General features: G+C 40.3%; 1 protein-coding gene and 1 long non-coding RNA gene across 4 annotated transcripts in view; one reads left to right on the top strand and one right to left on the bottom strand.

The window, feature by feature from the left end:
- Positions 1-18,606, bottom strand: part of LOC121143537 — a 122,070-nt gene that overhangs the window by 55,352 nt on the left and 48,112 nt on the right. For 2 of the 3 annotated variants that reach the window (XR_005880778.1, XR_005880776.1), the window contains 3 exons: positions 16,912-17,552; positions 4,455-4,589; positions 358-3,133 (listed from right to left, as the gene is read on the bottom strand). This is a non-coding gene — a long non-coding RNA (uncharacterized LOC121143537). Of the gene's footprint in view, positions 1-357; positions 3,134-4,454; positions 4,590-16,911; positions 17,553-18,606 lie in introns of those variants that run through there. The other variant, XR_005880777.1, reaches the window with a different exon arrangement.
- The window catches only part of Pou6f2 (POU class 6 homeobox 2), a 382,575-nt gene that overhangs the window by 327,122 nt on the left and 36,847 nt on the right, over positions 1-18,606 (top strand). Inside the window, 1 exon segment of the mRNA XM_005071806.4 lies at positions 10,325-10,465. Within this exon segment, the coding sequence (XP_005071863.1) occupies positions 10,325-10,465 (141 nt within the window).

Genomic DNA, 18,606 nt, shown 5'->3' with positions numbered 1-18,606 from the left:
AGAAAGTCTCTCTGACAGCATCTACCACTGCATGCTCCTCCAAACAGCAGAAGTGCTGTAGAGTGTAGCTTTTCCCTAGCCTGCCGCTTTGGTCCCGCCCCCCCCTGCCAGTCGCCTGGACTCTGCCACAGTTGCAGTCTCCAAATAACACACAAGACACTGTATTAATTATGAAGCTCTTGGCCGTTTGCTCTGTTTCTTACTAGCTAGCTCTGATTTAAGTATTTAACCCATAATTGTTAACTAAGTATTTCTCTTACCAGAGAAAAGGGTCCGGATCTTTTACTCCTATGGCAGCTACATGATGTTTGCCTGTGTCTCTCTTTCTCAGAATCCTCCTCAACTCCTAGTCCTACCTATCTTGCTTCCCTATTGGCCAACAGTTCTTTATTGACATATACACAGGACTTCCCCATCAAAGTGCCACGCTAATGGTTCCACATGCACAAAGTTCTGCTTCTCAACTCTGCATCTTTGAGGGATGTGAAGTCTCTTCCTTTCTTCTTCCTGCTCCCCAACTATGAACTCACAGTCATTGTACAAGATTCAATTCCAGAGAGTCATTCCCAAGATGTCTCCCATTTCCCTGGGCCTGGGAAAGGTCCCCTTGTGTAGTGTCTTCAGAACAGTTCCCATCAATTGTCTTCACAACCTGACCTCAGACCCCCTGCAGCACCTAGCTGTCTCCCCAGTGTGATTCTAGAACACTCACTAATATACCCATGTTCATTCGGGGAAAGCCTCCTCTGTCCATCTTCAGTGATGCCGGCCTTTGTTAAGTCAGCTGTATAGAGCCTCACTTTTGACTCAGTGACCACTATAAAGTCACAAACTACTTATATGCTCAAGAGGCCTGATACTCCATAAAACTCATCACAGCTCAAAGATATCCACTAATCCTTGTGATTTCAAAACAAAACAAAACACCAAAGGCCACATTCACTACTACCTTAACTTTCCATGCCCGACCAGAGTCATGAGTAACTTACTGGTGGATATACATTTTTCAGAAGGTGATGTTGGGCCATTTCACCATGAAAATGTTATGGAGTGTACCTGGATGGTGTAGCTCAGTTATGGCTGTACCTGTTTGATGCAATCAAGAGATACAATAAACAGAAATGGATGAGGCTGCTGCCCACATAATACAGCATGCTATCTTACAGTTAAGTTCCTGCATAATTAAATGGAGTACATTCTAAAATAATGCAAAGTATAGTACAGTAAGTGCATTAATCAGTGGCACAGTCAATTTTTATCATTATAAAGTATCATATTTTATGTGTAAGTGCTATGCTGTGTTATGATTGGTATGTTTTCTATCACCAACACAAAATATAAATACTATATGATGCTATGGCAACTACAACATAACCAAGCAATAGAAATGCATCAACTCCATTGTAGTGTTACATGACCATGACTCCATATGCAGTCCATCATTAACTGAAACATCATTATAAAACACATGACTGTAATCTCAAACAAAGTGACGAAGCCCCTGCCCAGTCCTCTACACCATTTCCAGGCTTTCAGTGTCTAAGAGATGCCAGAGGCCTTTTCATCCTAGATGTCCAAAGGAAAGCTATGTCTTCATCCCTACCTGCCATCATTTCTGAGATCTCCAACCTGCAGTATTCTCAACTATGGTCACAAAGCTCATTCAGGGCCATGGTAGCCTTGCAGGTTATCTACCTATACAGTTGCATTTATTGACTCTAATTCACCTGATTAATTAACACTCAGGGACTCAGAAGTTTCTGGACTTTCACCCAGCACCTAAAGCTTAGGTTGATTGATGTAATGTGAAATGAGAATTTAAAGCGTTTTTAAAAGGAAAATGTTAATACGTTTATTTCTAAAGATGTTTACTCTTTTCTGCAAAGATTGAAGGATCTATTTTAGCTCACAGTTTGGGGGTACAGTCCATTGTGGTGGAAATGGCATGGCATCAGGAACATGAGACAACTAGTCACGTTGAGTTTGCAGTCAAGAAACAGGAAGATGCAAGTTGGTACTCAACTAGCTGTCTCCTTTGATCTTTTTATTCAGTCTAGGACTCTAGCCCATGGATGAATGACACCACCCACATTCAGAATCCCTCCTTGGTCAAACCTTTTTGAAAACATCCTCACAGAAACTCCCAGAAGTGTATCTCCATGGTGATTGTAAATCCATTAAACTCAACAATGAAGTGTCACAAAGGGGGCCTTTAAAAACTGCTACATATGAGAGCAGACTGTGTGTCACTGCAGTTTACCACTCAGTTTACCACCCTCTCATCCTGAGTTATTTTGCAATAAATCCTGAGCATTGTTTCATTTCCTTATGATGGTTTTGATATGACTCTGCCAGTAAAAGGAAGTGCACGTTGGATAGTATAACCAAGGAAAGTGTCTCTAAAGGAGTGTTCAGGAAAAATGATATGTGTGAATGGCAAGGAGAGTTACCAAAGTTTAAAATTGTTGGATAGTTTAGAATATGGAAAATGGCCAATCAAATACCTTGGATGTTGTGATGGTGTGAAGGTACTCAATTGTAAAACATTGGTATGCCTATAAGAAATAAAATGGATAAAAATATTATATTAAGGTTTATAATGGTCTTACTACTCAATGCCAGGAACACTTCCAATATGTTTTATGAATTGGTTCATATAAATGACTAATTTTTATTGTTTTATTTCATGGCTTTGCATGTATGTGGTCCTAAGGTTTGAATCCATGACCCCATACATGCCAAGTACATACTCTACCATTGGACTGCACCATCATCCTAGAGGCATGTGTCTTTTTACAATTTTAGGAAGTCATAATTTATCCCCATTTTACTAAAATTGGAGAAACTGAGAAACAGAAGAGACCTACGAGCAGCTTCAGAATCTAGTTCCAGAATCCATACTCCCAATCATTGCACTGCTTCCCCTTTAAGCTACAATGGCCTTTTAATTGCCAGTAACATTTCTGTTCAACTCTGAACAGGTCCAGGTGCACAGATCACAGCAGTTCAGGTGTCTTGGAATCCACCCCATCTTCTCTCACTGCTTCCAACTATAGACTGCCACCCCTCCGAGACTGGAGGTCAATCACTGGATAGTTTTTTCTTCACTTCCTTTACAGCCAGATTTCTTTGCCTGTTTACATATAAGCCCCATGAGATAGGGAACATGTCAGTCTGTCATTCATTACCATACAGAGACTTAACCATGCTGGGTACTGAGTAAGTGCTTGCTGGCTAAAGAAATTAATAAGTGAAAGACTGTGTGTGATATCTGTAACTACAGCATGCACATCAATGTCTAAAAGGACAACTGTTGATTCATTTATAGTTCTGTCATACAATGTATTTGGCTATTATCCCTACACCGAGTAATTCTCCAATTCTCTGTAAATGCCAACAGTAATTCCTACTGCTTAAGTTGATTCTGAGGTTAATTATCTAAAGTTAGTGCAGGCCTCACAAATAAAAGGCATAACCTCACCAGATCAACACACACACACACACACACACACACACACACACACACACACACACACACACCACATGAATATTCACATGTCAACTGCAAGCATTGGGTCCCCAGGCAGTTCTGGCTTCTCTTTCTTTTGGCTACAACTCAGATTCCCATCAGTATCATAGATACCACGGTTCTGTGGTGTTATAACTCACAGAACACAGGGAAATATGTTTACTGGTTATGAAGAGTATTAGAAAGGATGCAAATGAACAACTAGATTAGTGGTTCTCAGCCTGTCCCATATCAGCTCTCCTGCATATTAGATATTTACATTATGATTCATAACAGCAGAAACATTACAGTAATGAAGTAGCAACAAAATAATATTGTGATTGGGGTCACCACAACATGAGGAACTGTATTAAAGGGTCGAAGCATTAGGAAAACTGAGAACAACTGAAGTAGATGAAAAGACTCACAGGCAAGATCCAGAGGGTCCTGAGTGCAAGAGTTTCTGTGTCTATGTGGTTTGGGCATGTCACCCTCCCCTTCAGTCTATGAACTTTCCAGAACTCACTGTATGTATGACTAAAGCTCTTTTCAATCCCTGGAAAGAAGTGGTGACCTGAAATTTCTAAGTCTCTTTTAGCATATCTCAATGGATCTTCCGGTAACTAGCCTCCAACCTTCAGAGCCAAAATTCATAAGCATAAGCTCAGGTGAGGTATGAAGGGGACTTATAAGGAATATTCAGCTGCTTTCATAACACTCAGAAATTCCAAAGATTTAAGAACTCCAGAATAATGAAAGGGGTGAGAACCAACTGTACATTTGTTATCATGTCACAAAATTTGGAATTCCAAATTTTCATGAGCTGTTCCCACCCCTCTGCTTCAACAACTCTCACATTCTAAGGGCTTTCTTAGACTACAAAATGCATTTTGCCTCATGAGACAAGGGTCAACCACACCTAGGGTTCCAGACCTCAGTTACTCACAGGATGCTTTAAGTGATGACTGTCAGGTGTGAAAGATGAAGTCCCAGCATCCTCATATTGGGGTAGAACATGTCTGAGGCCGGCTCACACTCCAGAACCCCACAGAATCAAGCTTCTCTTCTTCCTGGCATGTTGCTAGGGAATCAACAAATGCATTAGGTTAGTTTCTAAAATTCCTGTTTAACAGTATGACTGTGTACTAGAAAATAATGTTACCATGCTTGTCAGTTTATCATTAAAATAAAATTAATTCCAGATATATGTAGAAATTGATGAGGCTTCATGTTGATGAACCAAAGCATTTTATGATATTAAAGTGCTTCAGATCATCTCAACCCCAAAGGTCCTTGAAAACCTTTGTTTGCTTGGCAGATATTGAACAGACAGCATTTAACACAGAGCCATCTCTGCAGTATAGCAGGAAGTGGGAGAGCCAAGGATCAGCTCAGTATGAAAACTGTTTTCCAGCTGTTCTAAGTGTCTCACACAGCAATAAGCACAGACCAGGGAGAAAGCCTCCCAGCATAAAGCACATGGAAAGCAGCTCATTAAAAGGAAGAGAGTTTCCCATGTGAGTGGCTACTGGAATTCCCTTAACCACCTTCAGAATTGAGGAGCAAAAGTGTGGGTTTGGTCAGAGTCCCAAAGGCACAAGAGACATGCTACTTTCTCACATATAGGTAGAAGGAAAAGCAAAGTCTCAATTATGTAAATGAGCTAAAACCTGCAATATTTTCCTGGCTGTTTCTAAACAGCCAATGAAAGTCATGTGGACCTTAAATGAGGGGTCAGTTGTGATAAATACATTTCTTGTATCCTTATTTCAAATGACTCTAAACTGGAAAGTTAGTGGCAAAAAGAACTGTTCCTAAACCCACATGCTGTAAAATCCACATGACTTGTAAGGAGAATGATAGACTATGGGCAATTATGCACCAGGAAGGCTTTGACCCTATGAATCCAGAAAGTCCCCTTGGGATATAGATAAAAATATCAGATACCATGACACAGCTAAACTGCATCATTGTAGTGTCCTATTTATGTAAATGACTTTTACTATTATAATTTAATCAGTATGGTTTCTTTAAAAATGTTATGACTGCTTATATCTAAGTTCAAGGAAATGAATCTTTTGCCAAGATGCAGGATAGCAGTCTCTCATAAAAACAGAGAAAAGTGTTGTTCTATCCTGTGGTGACATCTGTGAAGGATGTACATGATACTTCTGAAGGCTGCTTTTTGGAAGAGTTTATTAATTTTTCTATCATAATCTAATGTCCATAGACAGCAAAGAGAGGCACAATACATATAGACCAGAAAATATGGATTTTTTTCTTCTGAGATCAGCACCCAATAACCACACTGATATGTGAACACAGAACTAAATAATTGTAGGTAGAGACAAGGAAGATCAGGAATTCAAGGTGATCCTTGGTTACACAGAACATTTGAGGCCATCTGGGATTATATGAAACTAGAGAGAGAGAGAGAGAGAGAGAGAGAGAGAGACAGACAGACAGACAGACAGACAGACAGAGACAGACAGACAGAGAGTGACAGAGAGAGACAGAGAGAGATCATTGGAAACACCAAGGATTATTTTTCTCTAATCTTTTTATTGTATGCCTTCGCTATCTAATAAGCAACTGTAAGATAAACTACTTCACAATGTTTTGGCATGAACCAGGAATTAAGTTGCAAAGTGAAAGCTTTAAGGCCGTTTTTAAACTATTATAAACTAAGTCTGGGGATAATGCATGATAAAGAAAGTTATGTACTCTCTGACTTCTCTGTCACCTACCAATCTTGACTTCCAGAATCAAAGTGCTGCTCTCTTTACTGATGCACAGGTCCTATCTGACAGGAGAGATATGACACAAAGTGGTGGCAACTGTTTCAAATCCCTTTTTTGTTTTGTATACCGTCTAGTGATATACATCTAAAAAGATTTTTTGGAATACCTTTTTAAAATTATAGAACTCACCTCATCTAGTTACCATGTCAGTTGGCTAGTATTTTTCCTAAGCTTCCCTTTAAAAGTAACAGGGACAGACAGGGTAACATATGTCTAGAACCACAGCACTGGGGAGGCTAAGGCAGGATTATCTCAAGTGGAGGCCATACTGGTTTACAAAGGAAGACCCTGCTTCAAAAAAAAAAAAACTCAGGAAAATCTAAAGTAAAATGTATAGTGTCAGTGTGAGTTATGGTTGTATATCTAAAGCTCTTACCTGCATATTCTCACTTGATTCTCATCATACTCTTATGAGTGATATCATTTTCCCACCTATTTTATCCAGAAAAAAAGGGGGCTTGGGTTTCTTACATATACTGAGCTCATCTGCTTTTAAGGTCTGACTCTCTCCTGCCTGGACAGGGGAAAGGAGAGGTTTGGTGCCCTACTTTAGTGGTACGCAATTATATCTATAATTATTCTGCTAATGTAGTTCCTAAAGCCCTAGAAGGGGAAATGTTTTAGGAAATGGGTTTTTCAGTGAGTGAACTGTTAGACCTGTGTGGATCCCATAGCCAGGGCTTGATGTGCTCAGGATGTAAAGTGAAAAGTCTCATTTGATACAGATCCTTACTCTGAGCCCTCCTGTATTTATAACAGGAACACACTAGAATCAGCATGTCCTGAACTTATCTGTTGAAAACACACCATGTAATACAGTCGGACTTTTTCCAGACTGCCTCTTCCTGGTAGGTACATTGGCAATGAAAGATATGAAGGCATAAGCTTGGCAGCCACTTCAAAGTACCCAAATGGCCCTAGAACATCACTATGCTCATTATATGCATTTATTGTGCATGAGCTCACAGCTGTCCAAATCTACCCTGAGTCTCCAATCAAGAAGAAATGGTGATAGGAACACTGCTAATGTGACATGACTGTAGACAACACAGAGTGACATGGCCTGAGGTGATGGCCATTCCCCCCCACCCCACCCCACCCCGCCACTTATCTTAATGGCAGTGCATCCCTGCCCAGGAAGTCACAAACAGAAGACCCAAGAAGGATTTCTAAAGCCGTATACACCACGAACACTATCCAAGTCAATCTTACACTGACTTATACTACAAGGGCCACATTGGGTGTCAGTATTCTAGCTCTTGAGCATGGCCAGCCAGATTTCCCCCTAGAGCCAGACACCATTCACAAATACAAAGTAGGAGACTAGCTGGACAGGAATTAAGAAAGTCATCGAGGGGTATATAGCTAGAGGTATATAGCTCAGTGAGACAGAACTAGTCTAGAATATACAAGGCCCTGGGTTGGCTCTGCAGAATAGAACAACAGCAACAACAACAACAAAAATCATTCAAGTAGTCATTTTCTCATTGAAGATGGGAAGACAATGCATGAAAGCACCAGTACCCACATGTGTTCACACACAGAGACATACACAAATGTCATTAAGGGCAGTGAAGTCATGGGACCAGGATACAGAGGAAATAAACAATGTCAGTAAACAAACATACTTTTGTGGTGGTTGAACAATCTCCTACCACACCCATTACCCATTGCTAATCCTTAAACACAAAGATTCAGAAGTCTTTTTAAGGAATTGTTTTATTTTATGTTCAAAATGAGTTCTTTGTGAAGTATCAGATTTTGCAACAAATACAAAGGACTCGGATCCAGGTGTTGGTGTGTGCATGCCTTTAATCCCAGCATTCGGGAGGCAGAGGCAGGCAGATCTCTGTGAGTTCGAGGCCAGCCTGGTCTACAAAGCGAGTTCCAGGACAGCCTCCAAAACAATACAGAGAAACCCTGTCTCAAAAAACCGAAAAACAGACAAACAAAAAAGAAAAAAACAAATGACTATTGGTGAACAATACACAGGTGTCTTAGACACAGGGAGTTCTCAATTTCCATTTTTGTGCCATACCCAGAGAGCCAGTCCATCATTCCCTAGATGATATCTTGGTTGACCTAGAAGATATCAAAGAAGTATTTTACACTTACGAAAACTGCATTTTTCATTAAATAGGAATAACTGCTTATCTTCCAAAGATAGAATATTCATGTACAAACTTAAAATTTTTCCCACAATTGTATACAAAATTGTCTTTTCAAAATTAAGACCAAACTTCACATAAATTAATCATTCTTTGGGGATTAAGAAGTATATTTTATGATTCCAGGAATTTTGTTATAATTTCAGCTTCATGCATTAAAAACAGTGCACGCACAGCCTTCTCCAAGGAACTCAGAATGGATGGACAGTGTGTGCTGTCCATACTGGAAGCAAGAGCTACTGTTCTCCAAGAACACAATATGGACCATCTGTTGTGGGTGTTCAAACTACAGCAAGGAGCATTTCCTCTTAACACACCCCACTCTCCAGCTATAGTCACTATAAAGACATACTCAAAATATCAAGATCAAGGCTACCATCAATGTTAAATCCCATAGTAGTAATCTAGGCTAGAGCAGGGTTTCCTACTAGGCCAAAGAACAAATATTTTTTCTTAAGAGAGAGAAAAAACACATAAAGTAAGGAGTTGAAAGTGGATTTTTCTTTATAAAACAATGTGCTGGGTCTATGAGATTTGGTTCTAAGTAAATGAAGAAGCAGATAAAGATATGTGTTAATAAAAGTTATTAAATTCCCTTTTTCATTTCCTCTGCTTGTTATTTCCTTCCTCAACAGATGATGCAAAACTCTGGGCAAATTTCCAAAATAATTAAGTCATGGAATATCTTTTCAGAGAACAAGAAAGAAGAAAATGGAAAAACAGAGAGTAGAGAAGAAGAAAGGGTGTTTAAAAACAGAAAGGAAGTTTAAAAATAACAATAATAAAAAAGGAGCTCTGGGAGAGTCAAGACTTGAACTAAGTATGACTTCAATTCTTTTCCACCAGGTCTTAGCCTTGGCAGGACTCTGCTAAAATGCAGGCATTTCATGGATGTGGAAACCGGTGATGGAAAATGCATTATTTTACACAATTGTTGTACTTGAGAGAAACTATACGGAAAAAAAAATAACACCCTAGAATAAATACAAATGAAATTCATGTATCAAAACCAATACTGTGAAAATAGTTTAAATGTTTCTTGAATTTATATCTAGTCATTAACCTAAATGCAGATTTTAGTTCATGCCACCCTTCTGCCTCATGGTCAGAAGGCCTGAAAACCTGTGGGGTGGAAAATTGGCAGGATAAAGAATATTGAATTGGTCTCCATGGAAAAACAGAATTTGGCAGCCATAACCTCCTCCCTGTGCTGGTCTCTCTCTCACTTCTGTTTATTCTTTCCTGCTAAACCTTTGTCCCAGGAAAGTAGTCACACATTAGGTAAAGCAGGAAGCAAATGTCAGTCTGACCATTTACCAGTAACTTTGAATCTCTCCTCAATATAAGGCCCAAGTGTCCAGGCTCTCTGAAGTCGATGAAGCTGGACCTCTGATGATTTTGGTTGCTCCTAACCTCAGAAAGGAAACTGAGGTGGAAAACTTGCCTCACCCAAATGGACCTGAAGAAACTGAGATTCCTACATGGGAATGATAAACCCATACACAATGCCATGGACATCCATTTCCTCTGCCTGTCCTGCTTCACTCTCATGATGATTTCAAGGAAGGCTGACACTTCTTTGGAATTTTATTTTGTGATCTCTCCCAGATTCAGGTCAAATGTCTCGTAGGTTGACCCTCAAGGCTCCACAGAGTAGTTAGCATTAGTGTACAAAGTCCAGCCCCCACCTTGTCCCTGGCCTCCTGTGATCAATCAAGGAATCACTTACTGGGACCTTATAGTGGATTCGGGGCTCTTTGCATGAGCAAGCTGGGGGGAGTGTTGTGTTGTTGTGTGGTTACTCTGTCTCATGGTGGTTTTCACCCTGATCTTTTCTTTCTTTGCAGCTGGTTAATAATCCTCTAGCAAGTCAGGCCGCCGCTGCTGCAGCAGCCATGGGCTCCATAGCAAGCTCACAGGCCTTTGGCAATGCCCTCTCCAGCCTTCAGGGGGTCACAGGTCAACTAGTTACTAATGCACAAGGACAGGTGAGTGGGGGATGGAAGCCAAGAGTGAATTTTTATGGCAGATTGAACTTGGAAAAGAAATGAATTTCTTTTGCATGACAGTGATATGTAGCTGCATCTATTTGAGGCAAATAAATAATGTTTACTAGCAATGTCAAGAATAGGAGAAGGATTGGGAAGTGTTTCTATATTTTAGAAGCAAGATTTTTCTTTCTTCCCCCTAAAATGTCAAGGTTTTATTTTGGTTTTGTTTTGTGAGATGACTAGTGTTATGACCTGAGTTAAAGAATTTCTCTCTCTCTATTGCAGTGTTCTTGGAAATAAGCAATCAAGATTTGAATTTTGGAAAGAAAATATTGCTTTGCTTTGTTTTTTCTCACTTTTAAAAAATCTGATGTAATGAAGGACTAGTATCTTTTGCTGGTTACTCTGATACATCTAAACTAACCTCAGTAAATCCAAGATCTGTATGTATGGGGAGTTAATGCAAAGTCCTATTCAAGCCACAAAAGGAAAGGGGACATTAGGTGTCAGCTGGCATTCAGTCCCTGGCCCTCTCACTGATTTTTGGGGACTCTGAAAGTTTCTTGCACGCCTGTTGATTTTTTCTACCCTATCAGGTCCACTGAGCCCTCCCCATATCACAGGAGAGCACCCATTCTCCAACTAGGTTTGTGTGTCCATGTCATGCACATGGATATGACATGTGATCAGTAAACCTAAAAGCTTCAGAAAACAGCAGAGCAGAATGGAAACAGATGATGTCAGGGTGACATCCAATGGAAAGCAGAGTCCAGCTTCAGGGGTTAGTAACTTCAGTTTTCCAGTGTGGCCATCTATGGTCACAGACAGAGCAATATTTCTTTACCAGGCAGTGTGCTTACATAACTCCCCGTTACAGCTGCTCTGAAAAACCAGGAATCAAAATGTATTAAACTCTGTTGGGTTTTTTTTATCTTACACAAAGCATAAGCAAAGATGCATTATATGCTAAACCATCTCTATCTACAGCCCAAGGAAAGAAAAAGCTGACCTTGTTATATTTCCTGGGCGGCTGTAGGATTGTCCCATCAGAGGCCCGAGGGCTGAACGATGAACTTGTCAAAGAGAGGACCCATGTAATGAATCATCTTATCACAGGTGCATACCACACATATTAAAGGAAGGTTGTCTGAACACTGTGTTCTCTGTAGTAACCTTTCCACGCCTGCTTTAACCTTTGTTCCAATTCCTTTTCATCAAAGGATCATTTTAAGCAGCCAGCTCTAAGTTGAGGCTCTCAAAAGCATATTAAGATTTCTGGAGGACTGTGGTAATGGGGTGGAGGAAAAGTTGGTTTTAATATCTATAACTCATACATACTTCAGGCCCATGCTGGAAGCAGCTTCCTAGAGCTATGCCCAGAAATAAAGCAACTCTCAAGATGTAAATTTTAACCATTGAAGGTGGAAACCAAATATATCTACAGATAGTCATTTCCTTCTAATTTTTCTGTTCCGCTTCTAAGTGAAATATACTATTATGCCCTCCACATGGAGAAATGTTTTTTTCTTACTTTTAGATACTTTGGTTGCTGATTAGCCAGTGGTAACTTCTTAGGAGCCAGAGTTCCCATCTTTGTCACCCTAATCCCTGGAATCTCTTTCCCAGCCCACAAGAATCCCAAGTTGAATACTCACCAGGGTGGTGTAGACATTGAATCAGAGTTGATTTTAGTGTCTTTTTTCATTATTATTTTATAAGTTGTTTAAGGATAGCTTATTTGTATTTATAGTAAACATATTTCCTAAGGTGAACATTTACTACCATAAAAGTGGATAAAAGTCATTGAAGTGTGTGTTTGTCTTGTGTTAATGTGATAAAAAAGATGAATATATGGAACCAGGTTAATAATATTTACCTTGTTTATCATACTCTGCCACCTAGGATTGCCACACTCAGTTTATTTTTAATTTTTTAAAGTCTTCATAGAAGTTTCCCAGACAGATGTAAAGAAAACACTCTGTGAATATTTAGAAACTCTTTCATTGGAGTTCTTGATGTCAATTCATTTTTTATATTTAGATGTTTATCCAAGAAAAAAGATATTACTGTGCAAACCTAGGTATGAGAAGCAAGATTTATTGATAGTAACATGGACAGATGGGAAGATTCTTTCCACACAGAAACCATCAAGTACGAGTATTGTCATCCAAATGTCTATCCTTGCCCTCACTCCCTAAGATTCTTTCTGCACCTGATAAACAAAAGACAGGATTTAAGAGACCTAAATGAGCCTTCAGGCCAACACAGGGATGGGTTTAAGTACCAATTCTCTCTGGTTTTCTGAGCTTCAGACAGAGGTTTCGCTTACCCAAGCCTATTCTTAACCCTCAAGGAGTCATCATCTATCACAGGCCACAATAATGGCTGCTAAATCAGCCTCTGTTCTATGCCTGAACCTCCTTCAGACTCTTGGCCTTTGCATCATAGCAGAAGAACCTCACCACCTGGGTCTTGCTGTTTCACTTGCCTGCCTTGGAATCTGTGTTTTCCAGAAACTAGATCCCTATAAAGGCAGAGATGAAACACGTAGATGTGTTGAAGAATGAGCTTTTCTGCCATTTTGCTCCCCACCGCCTTTAGTCATAACAAATACAGAGAAAATTCTCCTCCATCTTCATGCTTTTCTTACCTTGCCCTCTCATAACTATTAATTGAAAGGGCAGACAGTAGTCACCAGAGTTAACAATCTAACAGACACGACAAGACAAGAAGGCAATCAGTGTCCCCTGGTAACTAGTAGCCAGCCATTGACATTGGTTACAGCACTACTGAGAACATTATAGCTCTCTTTACTTCCTGGATCAGAGACCTGTGCAAGAAGAAAAAGAATAAGTAGTAGGGTGAGGGATTTAATTCCAAGTATAGTCTGAACAAATTCCTTGAGCCCTCTGAGCCTGTTTTCCTGACTACATAATAAAATCTGAGCAAACCCTATTTGGAAGATGGATCATCAGTAAATCACTGGCCATGCAAGAGGGAGGACCTGAGTTTACTCTCCAGGACCCACATAAATCTGGGCATGACATCACAACCTTGTAATCCCAACCCTGGAGAGGTAGAGACCTAAGGATCCCTGGCTTTTTTGCCAGCCAGCCTCACCTAATAGGTGACCCTTGGGTCCTAGTAAAATAGTTTGTCTCAAAAAGCAAGTAGACAGCTCCTGAATAATGACACCCAAGCTTGACCTCTAGCTTCTACACAGACAAACACACACACACACACACACACACACACACACACAATCTAAATCCACAGGTTATAACTAAAAATACCTCCTAGGAGCTTAAGGACACAACTAAGATTCAATGAACACTGCCACAGTTATCACCACCATGGTTCATGGTGGTGTTTAGATATGCAGAAGAGGTAGTAGTATGAGGTGCAAGCAGACAGAAGAGGATCTGCAGTCAGGCTGCCGTTCACTAGCCAAGAGGCCTTGGCTGATATCTTTATTCTCTTTGTGCCATGATTTCTCTTCTGAAAAAATGGGGGAATACTGACATTGTTCCACTGGATTAAAGTGCTCACAATGAGGTCAATGGCATAGTCAGATCTCAGAGCCAGCAGCCAGTCAATGCTAATCAAGATGAATGTGAATCAAATGAACATCTTCCTTCGGTGCATAGATGAAGGTTCCGAGGATGTGTGAATCTCAGGGATGTTAAGTCATCTTGAGGTATCTCAACCTTTCTCAGAACAGTGCACCGGAGGTTGGAGAGTGAGTGTGCCCATGTGTGCTCTTAATAGTGTTTTGAGGAATTGGCAAGTAGATTTACCATCAATTTGTTCAGCTACGAAACTGCATCCCTTGTGTCCTTGGCAATATCTTCTTATTGGCATTATTACAGAAAAGTAAAATCAAATGCAATTTTATTTTATCCTGGGGTTAAGGAAAGCATTTTACATTTTAACTGAAGCTCGTGACTGTTTCCTGATGAAATCAAGTCCTTCACCACTGTGAAGCTTTCCTAGGTGGCAGCAAGTGACCTCAGACACCCACCTTTGTACTTTAAAGGACCAAGCATATAAAGCACAAAAGTAACTAAGTAAAGCTACTTTTTTTAAAAACAGGGTTACCCCTACCCCCATCTAGCGAATAGAAAACCTAAGGTTTAATTGAAACACAAACATTCTTTTTTATTAACAGAGTGGCCTCGTATAGATTATATAACTTTTCTGGGGCTCTTTTCCAACAGTAAATGAGAAATGAGGCATTTAATAAATTATGGCATTCCTTTTAGGATCAAAACCCAGCAACTGACCCTATATAGGTTGCTGAAGTGAATATTAGCACATAATTTAAGTGTAAAGACAAGACTCTTTAAGATAAACTCACTGGAAGATGACTTGAGATGAAGTTATAATAAATGCTAATCTCAATCACAAAATTGAGAGATAATTAATTTGATAATTGTCTGTTGTTTCTCTTCTCTGGGGTCTCAGTAGGTCTGTTTAAATCACTTACAAAGCCATAGCTGCACATATCTGTAAAGCAGTTTTTCAGCCCTGCAGAAAAGGAAGAAATAATGTGTGGCTCTGTTTGTGAATAAAGCTATAGGGCCTACAAGACCCAGCTAAGCCACTGATGGGGAATCTGGGGAGCTCTACATCCTCTTTTATTCCATTTCTTACAATAAAGCACAAAAATGTATATCAAAATAACCTTTCCAAAACAACACACATGTTTTCATTTTCATACCAACATCAGACAAACAAAAAAACAAAAACAAAACAAACAAACAAAAAACCCACCCCTTCAAGGAAAAAGCATGCCACCCATTCCAAGGGTAGTCACTGACAGAAAACTGAAACTTTTCAAATTTTATGTTTTTACCACAAAATATTAATTTAAAAGACATAAAATGCATAAACACTATCTGTTTAAAAGTACAGAAACCAATAGAATCTATTTGGACATTTTATATTAAGATCAAATATGCCAGCACTCGGGAGGCAGAGGCAGGCGGATCTCTGTGAGTTCGAGGCTGGGCTGGACAGACAGCCTCCAAAACAATACAGAGAAACCCTGTCTCGTAAAAGAAAAAAAATGATCAAATATGTTTTGTTGAAAATTTGGAGTTTTTCTCATAAATATTCATGTTTTCTCATAAATAGTCTAGATCTGACAAAAATCTTTGTCTTCCATTTGCCCATGCCAATGAGTAACATTTTTAGGGTATAATAATTAAATCCCATTGAATAAACTGTATTTCAGCTATCATTTTTTTTTTTTTTTTTTTTGGTTTTTACGAGACAGGGTTTCTCTGTATTGTTTCGGAGGCTATCGGTCCAGCCCGGCCTCGAACTCACAGAGATCCGCCTGCCTCTGCCTCCCGAGTGCTGGGATTAAAGGCGTGTGCCACCACCGCCCAGCTTCAGCTATCATTTTTTAGTAAAACGTTTTTTTCATTCTTCTCTGTCTGGAGGTCAGGAAATGTATTTTCATGGGATTGGTAGCGTTCTATGAGTTGCGCCCTGGCTTCTTTTCGGTGATAAAGATAAAATAATCAGCCACCCCAATCCTTCTACTAACATAGCAAATCTGCCCTCAGAGCCCAGTTAAGAACTTTATTGCCTCATTTCAGCACTGTTTCCCTAAGTGCTCGCCTTATAGCCCCTCAAAATGCTCTACAAATGAGAACTCCGGCATCAGGGCAGCGATGCCCTGGACTGGTGCTGACCACCCAGTCTTTTGGTCTGAGCAGCAGCGACCTGTGAAGCTCACAGATACAAGTGGAGTCAGGACACCAGGCTGCAGTCTTAAACTTTCTTAACCCTTAATTCCCTGACCAACACTTAATAAAATGTACACGCTTTAGAAAAACGCTGCTGCCAGCAATTCTCACTTATTCCTAGCCACGTTTTAAAAATGCCTTCTGAAAGCAGAAATCTTTCAGGTGAGGAAGACACGGCTCTGCCACCAGAGCTTTGCTGTGACTTCTGGTCTATCATGATGCCTACTTATCCCATTTGTAGAAACAAGGTCTCAAACTGTTTCATTGGCAAATTAATTTTTGCCTGTCCCCAAGCTACCTTTCTTTGTACTTTATAACCTGCAAAGACAGGTCAGAGGTGGTGCTAGAGGGCCAGCTGACAAGAGTCTTGATGGTGTCCAAGTCCTTGCCCTTGAGAACTCTGATGAGAGGTACGTTTTGTAACCCTGGTGGGCAGTGACTCTGTGGGTACTGGGATCTAAGGAAGGTATGGCTACAGGTTGTACACCCTGAAACTCAGGAGTTGGGCTAAGTTTGGTTCTAGCTCTGTCCATCGACTACTCCTGAAAGCCACCCTCATGCCGCCCTTTCATCACCTCCGTGTCTGACATGGGACACTCAGCAGCCCCAGAGGCCCATCAACTTGAGGAACTTTAAAAAGACCTTATGGACACTTTCTTTTTAGCCTCCATCCCTAGCAGAACTCACCTCATGTAACAAATGGTGCGAGAGGAATCCACAGTAAAAACCACCTCTGCAGAATTCACCCTGAAGAGCTAGCTAAAGAGGACCATGTCTCTGCTACATAAAGCAGGTTGCTACACCCACTATTTCTTTTTTTTCTTTTTTTTTTCTTTTTTTGGTTTTTCGAGACAGGGTTTCTCTGTATTGTCTTGGAGCCTGTCCGCTGTTTCTTTTTTAGTTCTGGCTACTGCAGCCTTTTGAGTTTGTTGCTGTTTTTAGTTCTTCATCCCTAAGCCTTTGTCTTCATGGAACCAGGGAAGTGGTCTCTCCTGAAGAATCCTAGATAAAGACTTATACTGTTTTTTGAGGCCAGTTAGTTTCTGGAGCTTCCCAATTAGGATCTATAATTCTCGACAGCTAATAAGTTAGGGGATGCTATTTACAGCCCCCTAGGAGCTGATCAGGGCTACCCTGCTTAGCATTAAACATAAATAAATAAAAAGGGGTTGCTCCCTATTCAGCAGACTTCCATTTCAGTTAATGCACCCTTGTGGGAAAGTGCTGTCTATTCCCAAGGGATAATCATATGGCTTGTGTGAGTGTGCAGAGCTCTTTAAGCATGTTGGAGGACTGCTGGGTTTTAGCTCCTTCAGGCCAAGTGACATCTGAAAAAACAAACAAAAAGACAAATAGTGTCTGCTCTACAATGGGCTGAGCTCCCACCCACCCAAGGCCATCAATAATGCACACTGGGATGTCATGAAAGACTTTGATGGTCCCCACCTGTTCAGATGGGCAATTCTCTAGTTCAGAGGAATCAACTGTCTAGGGCAGCACCTTGGATCTGAACCCAGTGTCTACAGCCATGCTCCTGTAACACTCTGAGCTGGAAGGCCTGGTTGCTTTCCCAGATATCCATGAACAAACAAGTTAGAATCACAGAACCTAAATCTTTACAGCTGAAAAAATCGGAGAGGGAATGTATTTGTGTTGGCCGATAAGTTGGTTAGTACTCATAAAGTTGTCAGATGTCATCAACTTTACAAGGCCAGTAAGAAAGAAATGAATAGATTAGGAGAGGAGAATGGAAAAGTCACAACTCAGAGCAAGGAAGGGGGGCATGTTCAAGTTCAAACCCATAGACAAGTAAGCCTCTATTAATCCTATTAAACTCAATGCATTAGCTCCAAATTTCTACTTGTCTTATTATCTAGCCTTTGCTGTCTTGAATAAATAACAGAAAAAGTAACCCCTGATAAGATATCATAAGCTGGAATGGTCAGAATACTGTAATACAGTTAATGTTACAAGTACAGTTTACAAGTAAATGGCACTTAATATAATGCACAGATATACAAGAAGAAAACAGGGCACACTCCCTGGATCAGATACCTGCCAGTAGGTAGTGACAATAAGCCAGAGATCCACTGAAATAACATAGCTGGGCAATGAATGCCTGTGTCATCACATGGAAGGGCAGCCAGTGTAAAAGGTGTTCTTAACTGGTCTAGGTAATAAAAGCGGGTGCCAGATATAGAGGGAAATGCAGAGAAGGAACAAGCCACAGGACACCTTACCTCCTAACGTCTCTACATAGAAGAGAGTCATTTCCTGTTTCTCCCTGCTTATATCCGGTTTCTGCTCAACTATATCACTTCCTGTCTGTCTGTACAGACCTCCAGACCTCTATGGTTAGCTAGTGGCAAGCTCCATTCTCTG

The sequence above is a fragment of the Mesocricetus auratus genome, unplaced genomic scaffold (assembly GCF_017639785.1).
Source record: "Mesocricetus auratus isolate SY011 unplaced genomic scaffold, BCM_Maur_2.0 Super-Scaffold_100013, whole genome shotgun sequence".
Classification (NCBI taxonomy): Eukaryota; Metazoa; Chordata; class Mammalia; order Rodentia; family Cricetidae; genus Mesocricetus; species Mesocricetus auratus.
This window is presented reverse-complemented; position numbering and strand designations above follow the sequence as displayed.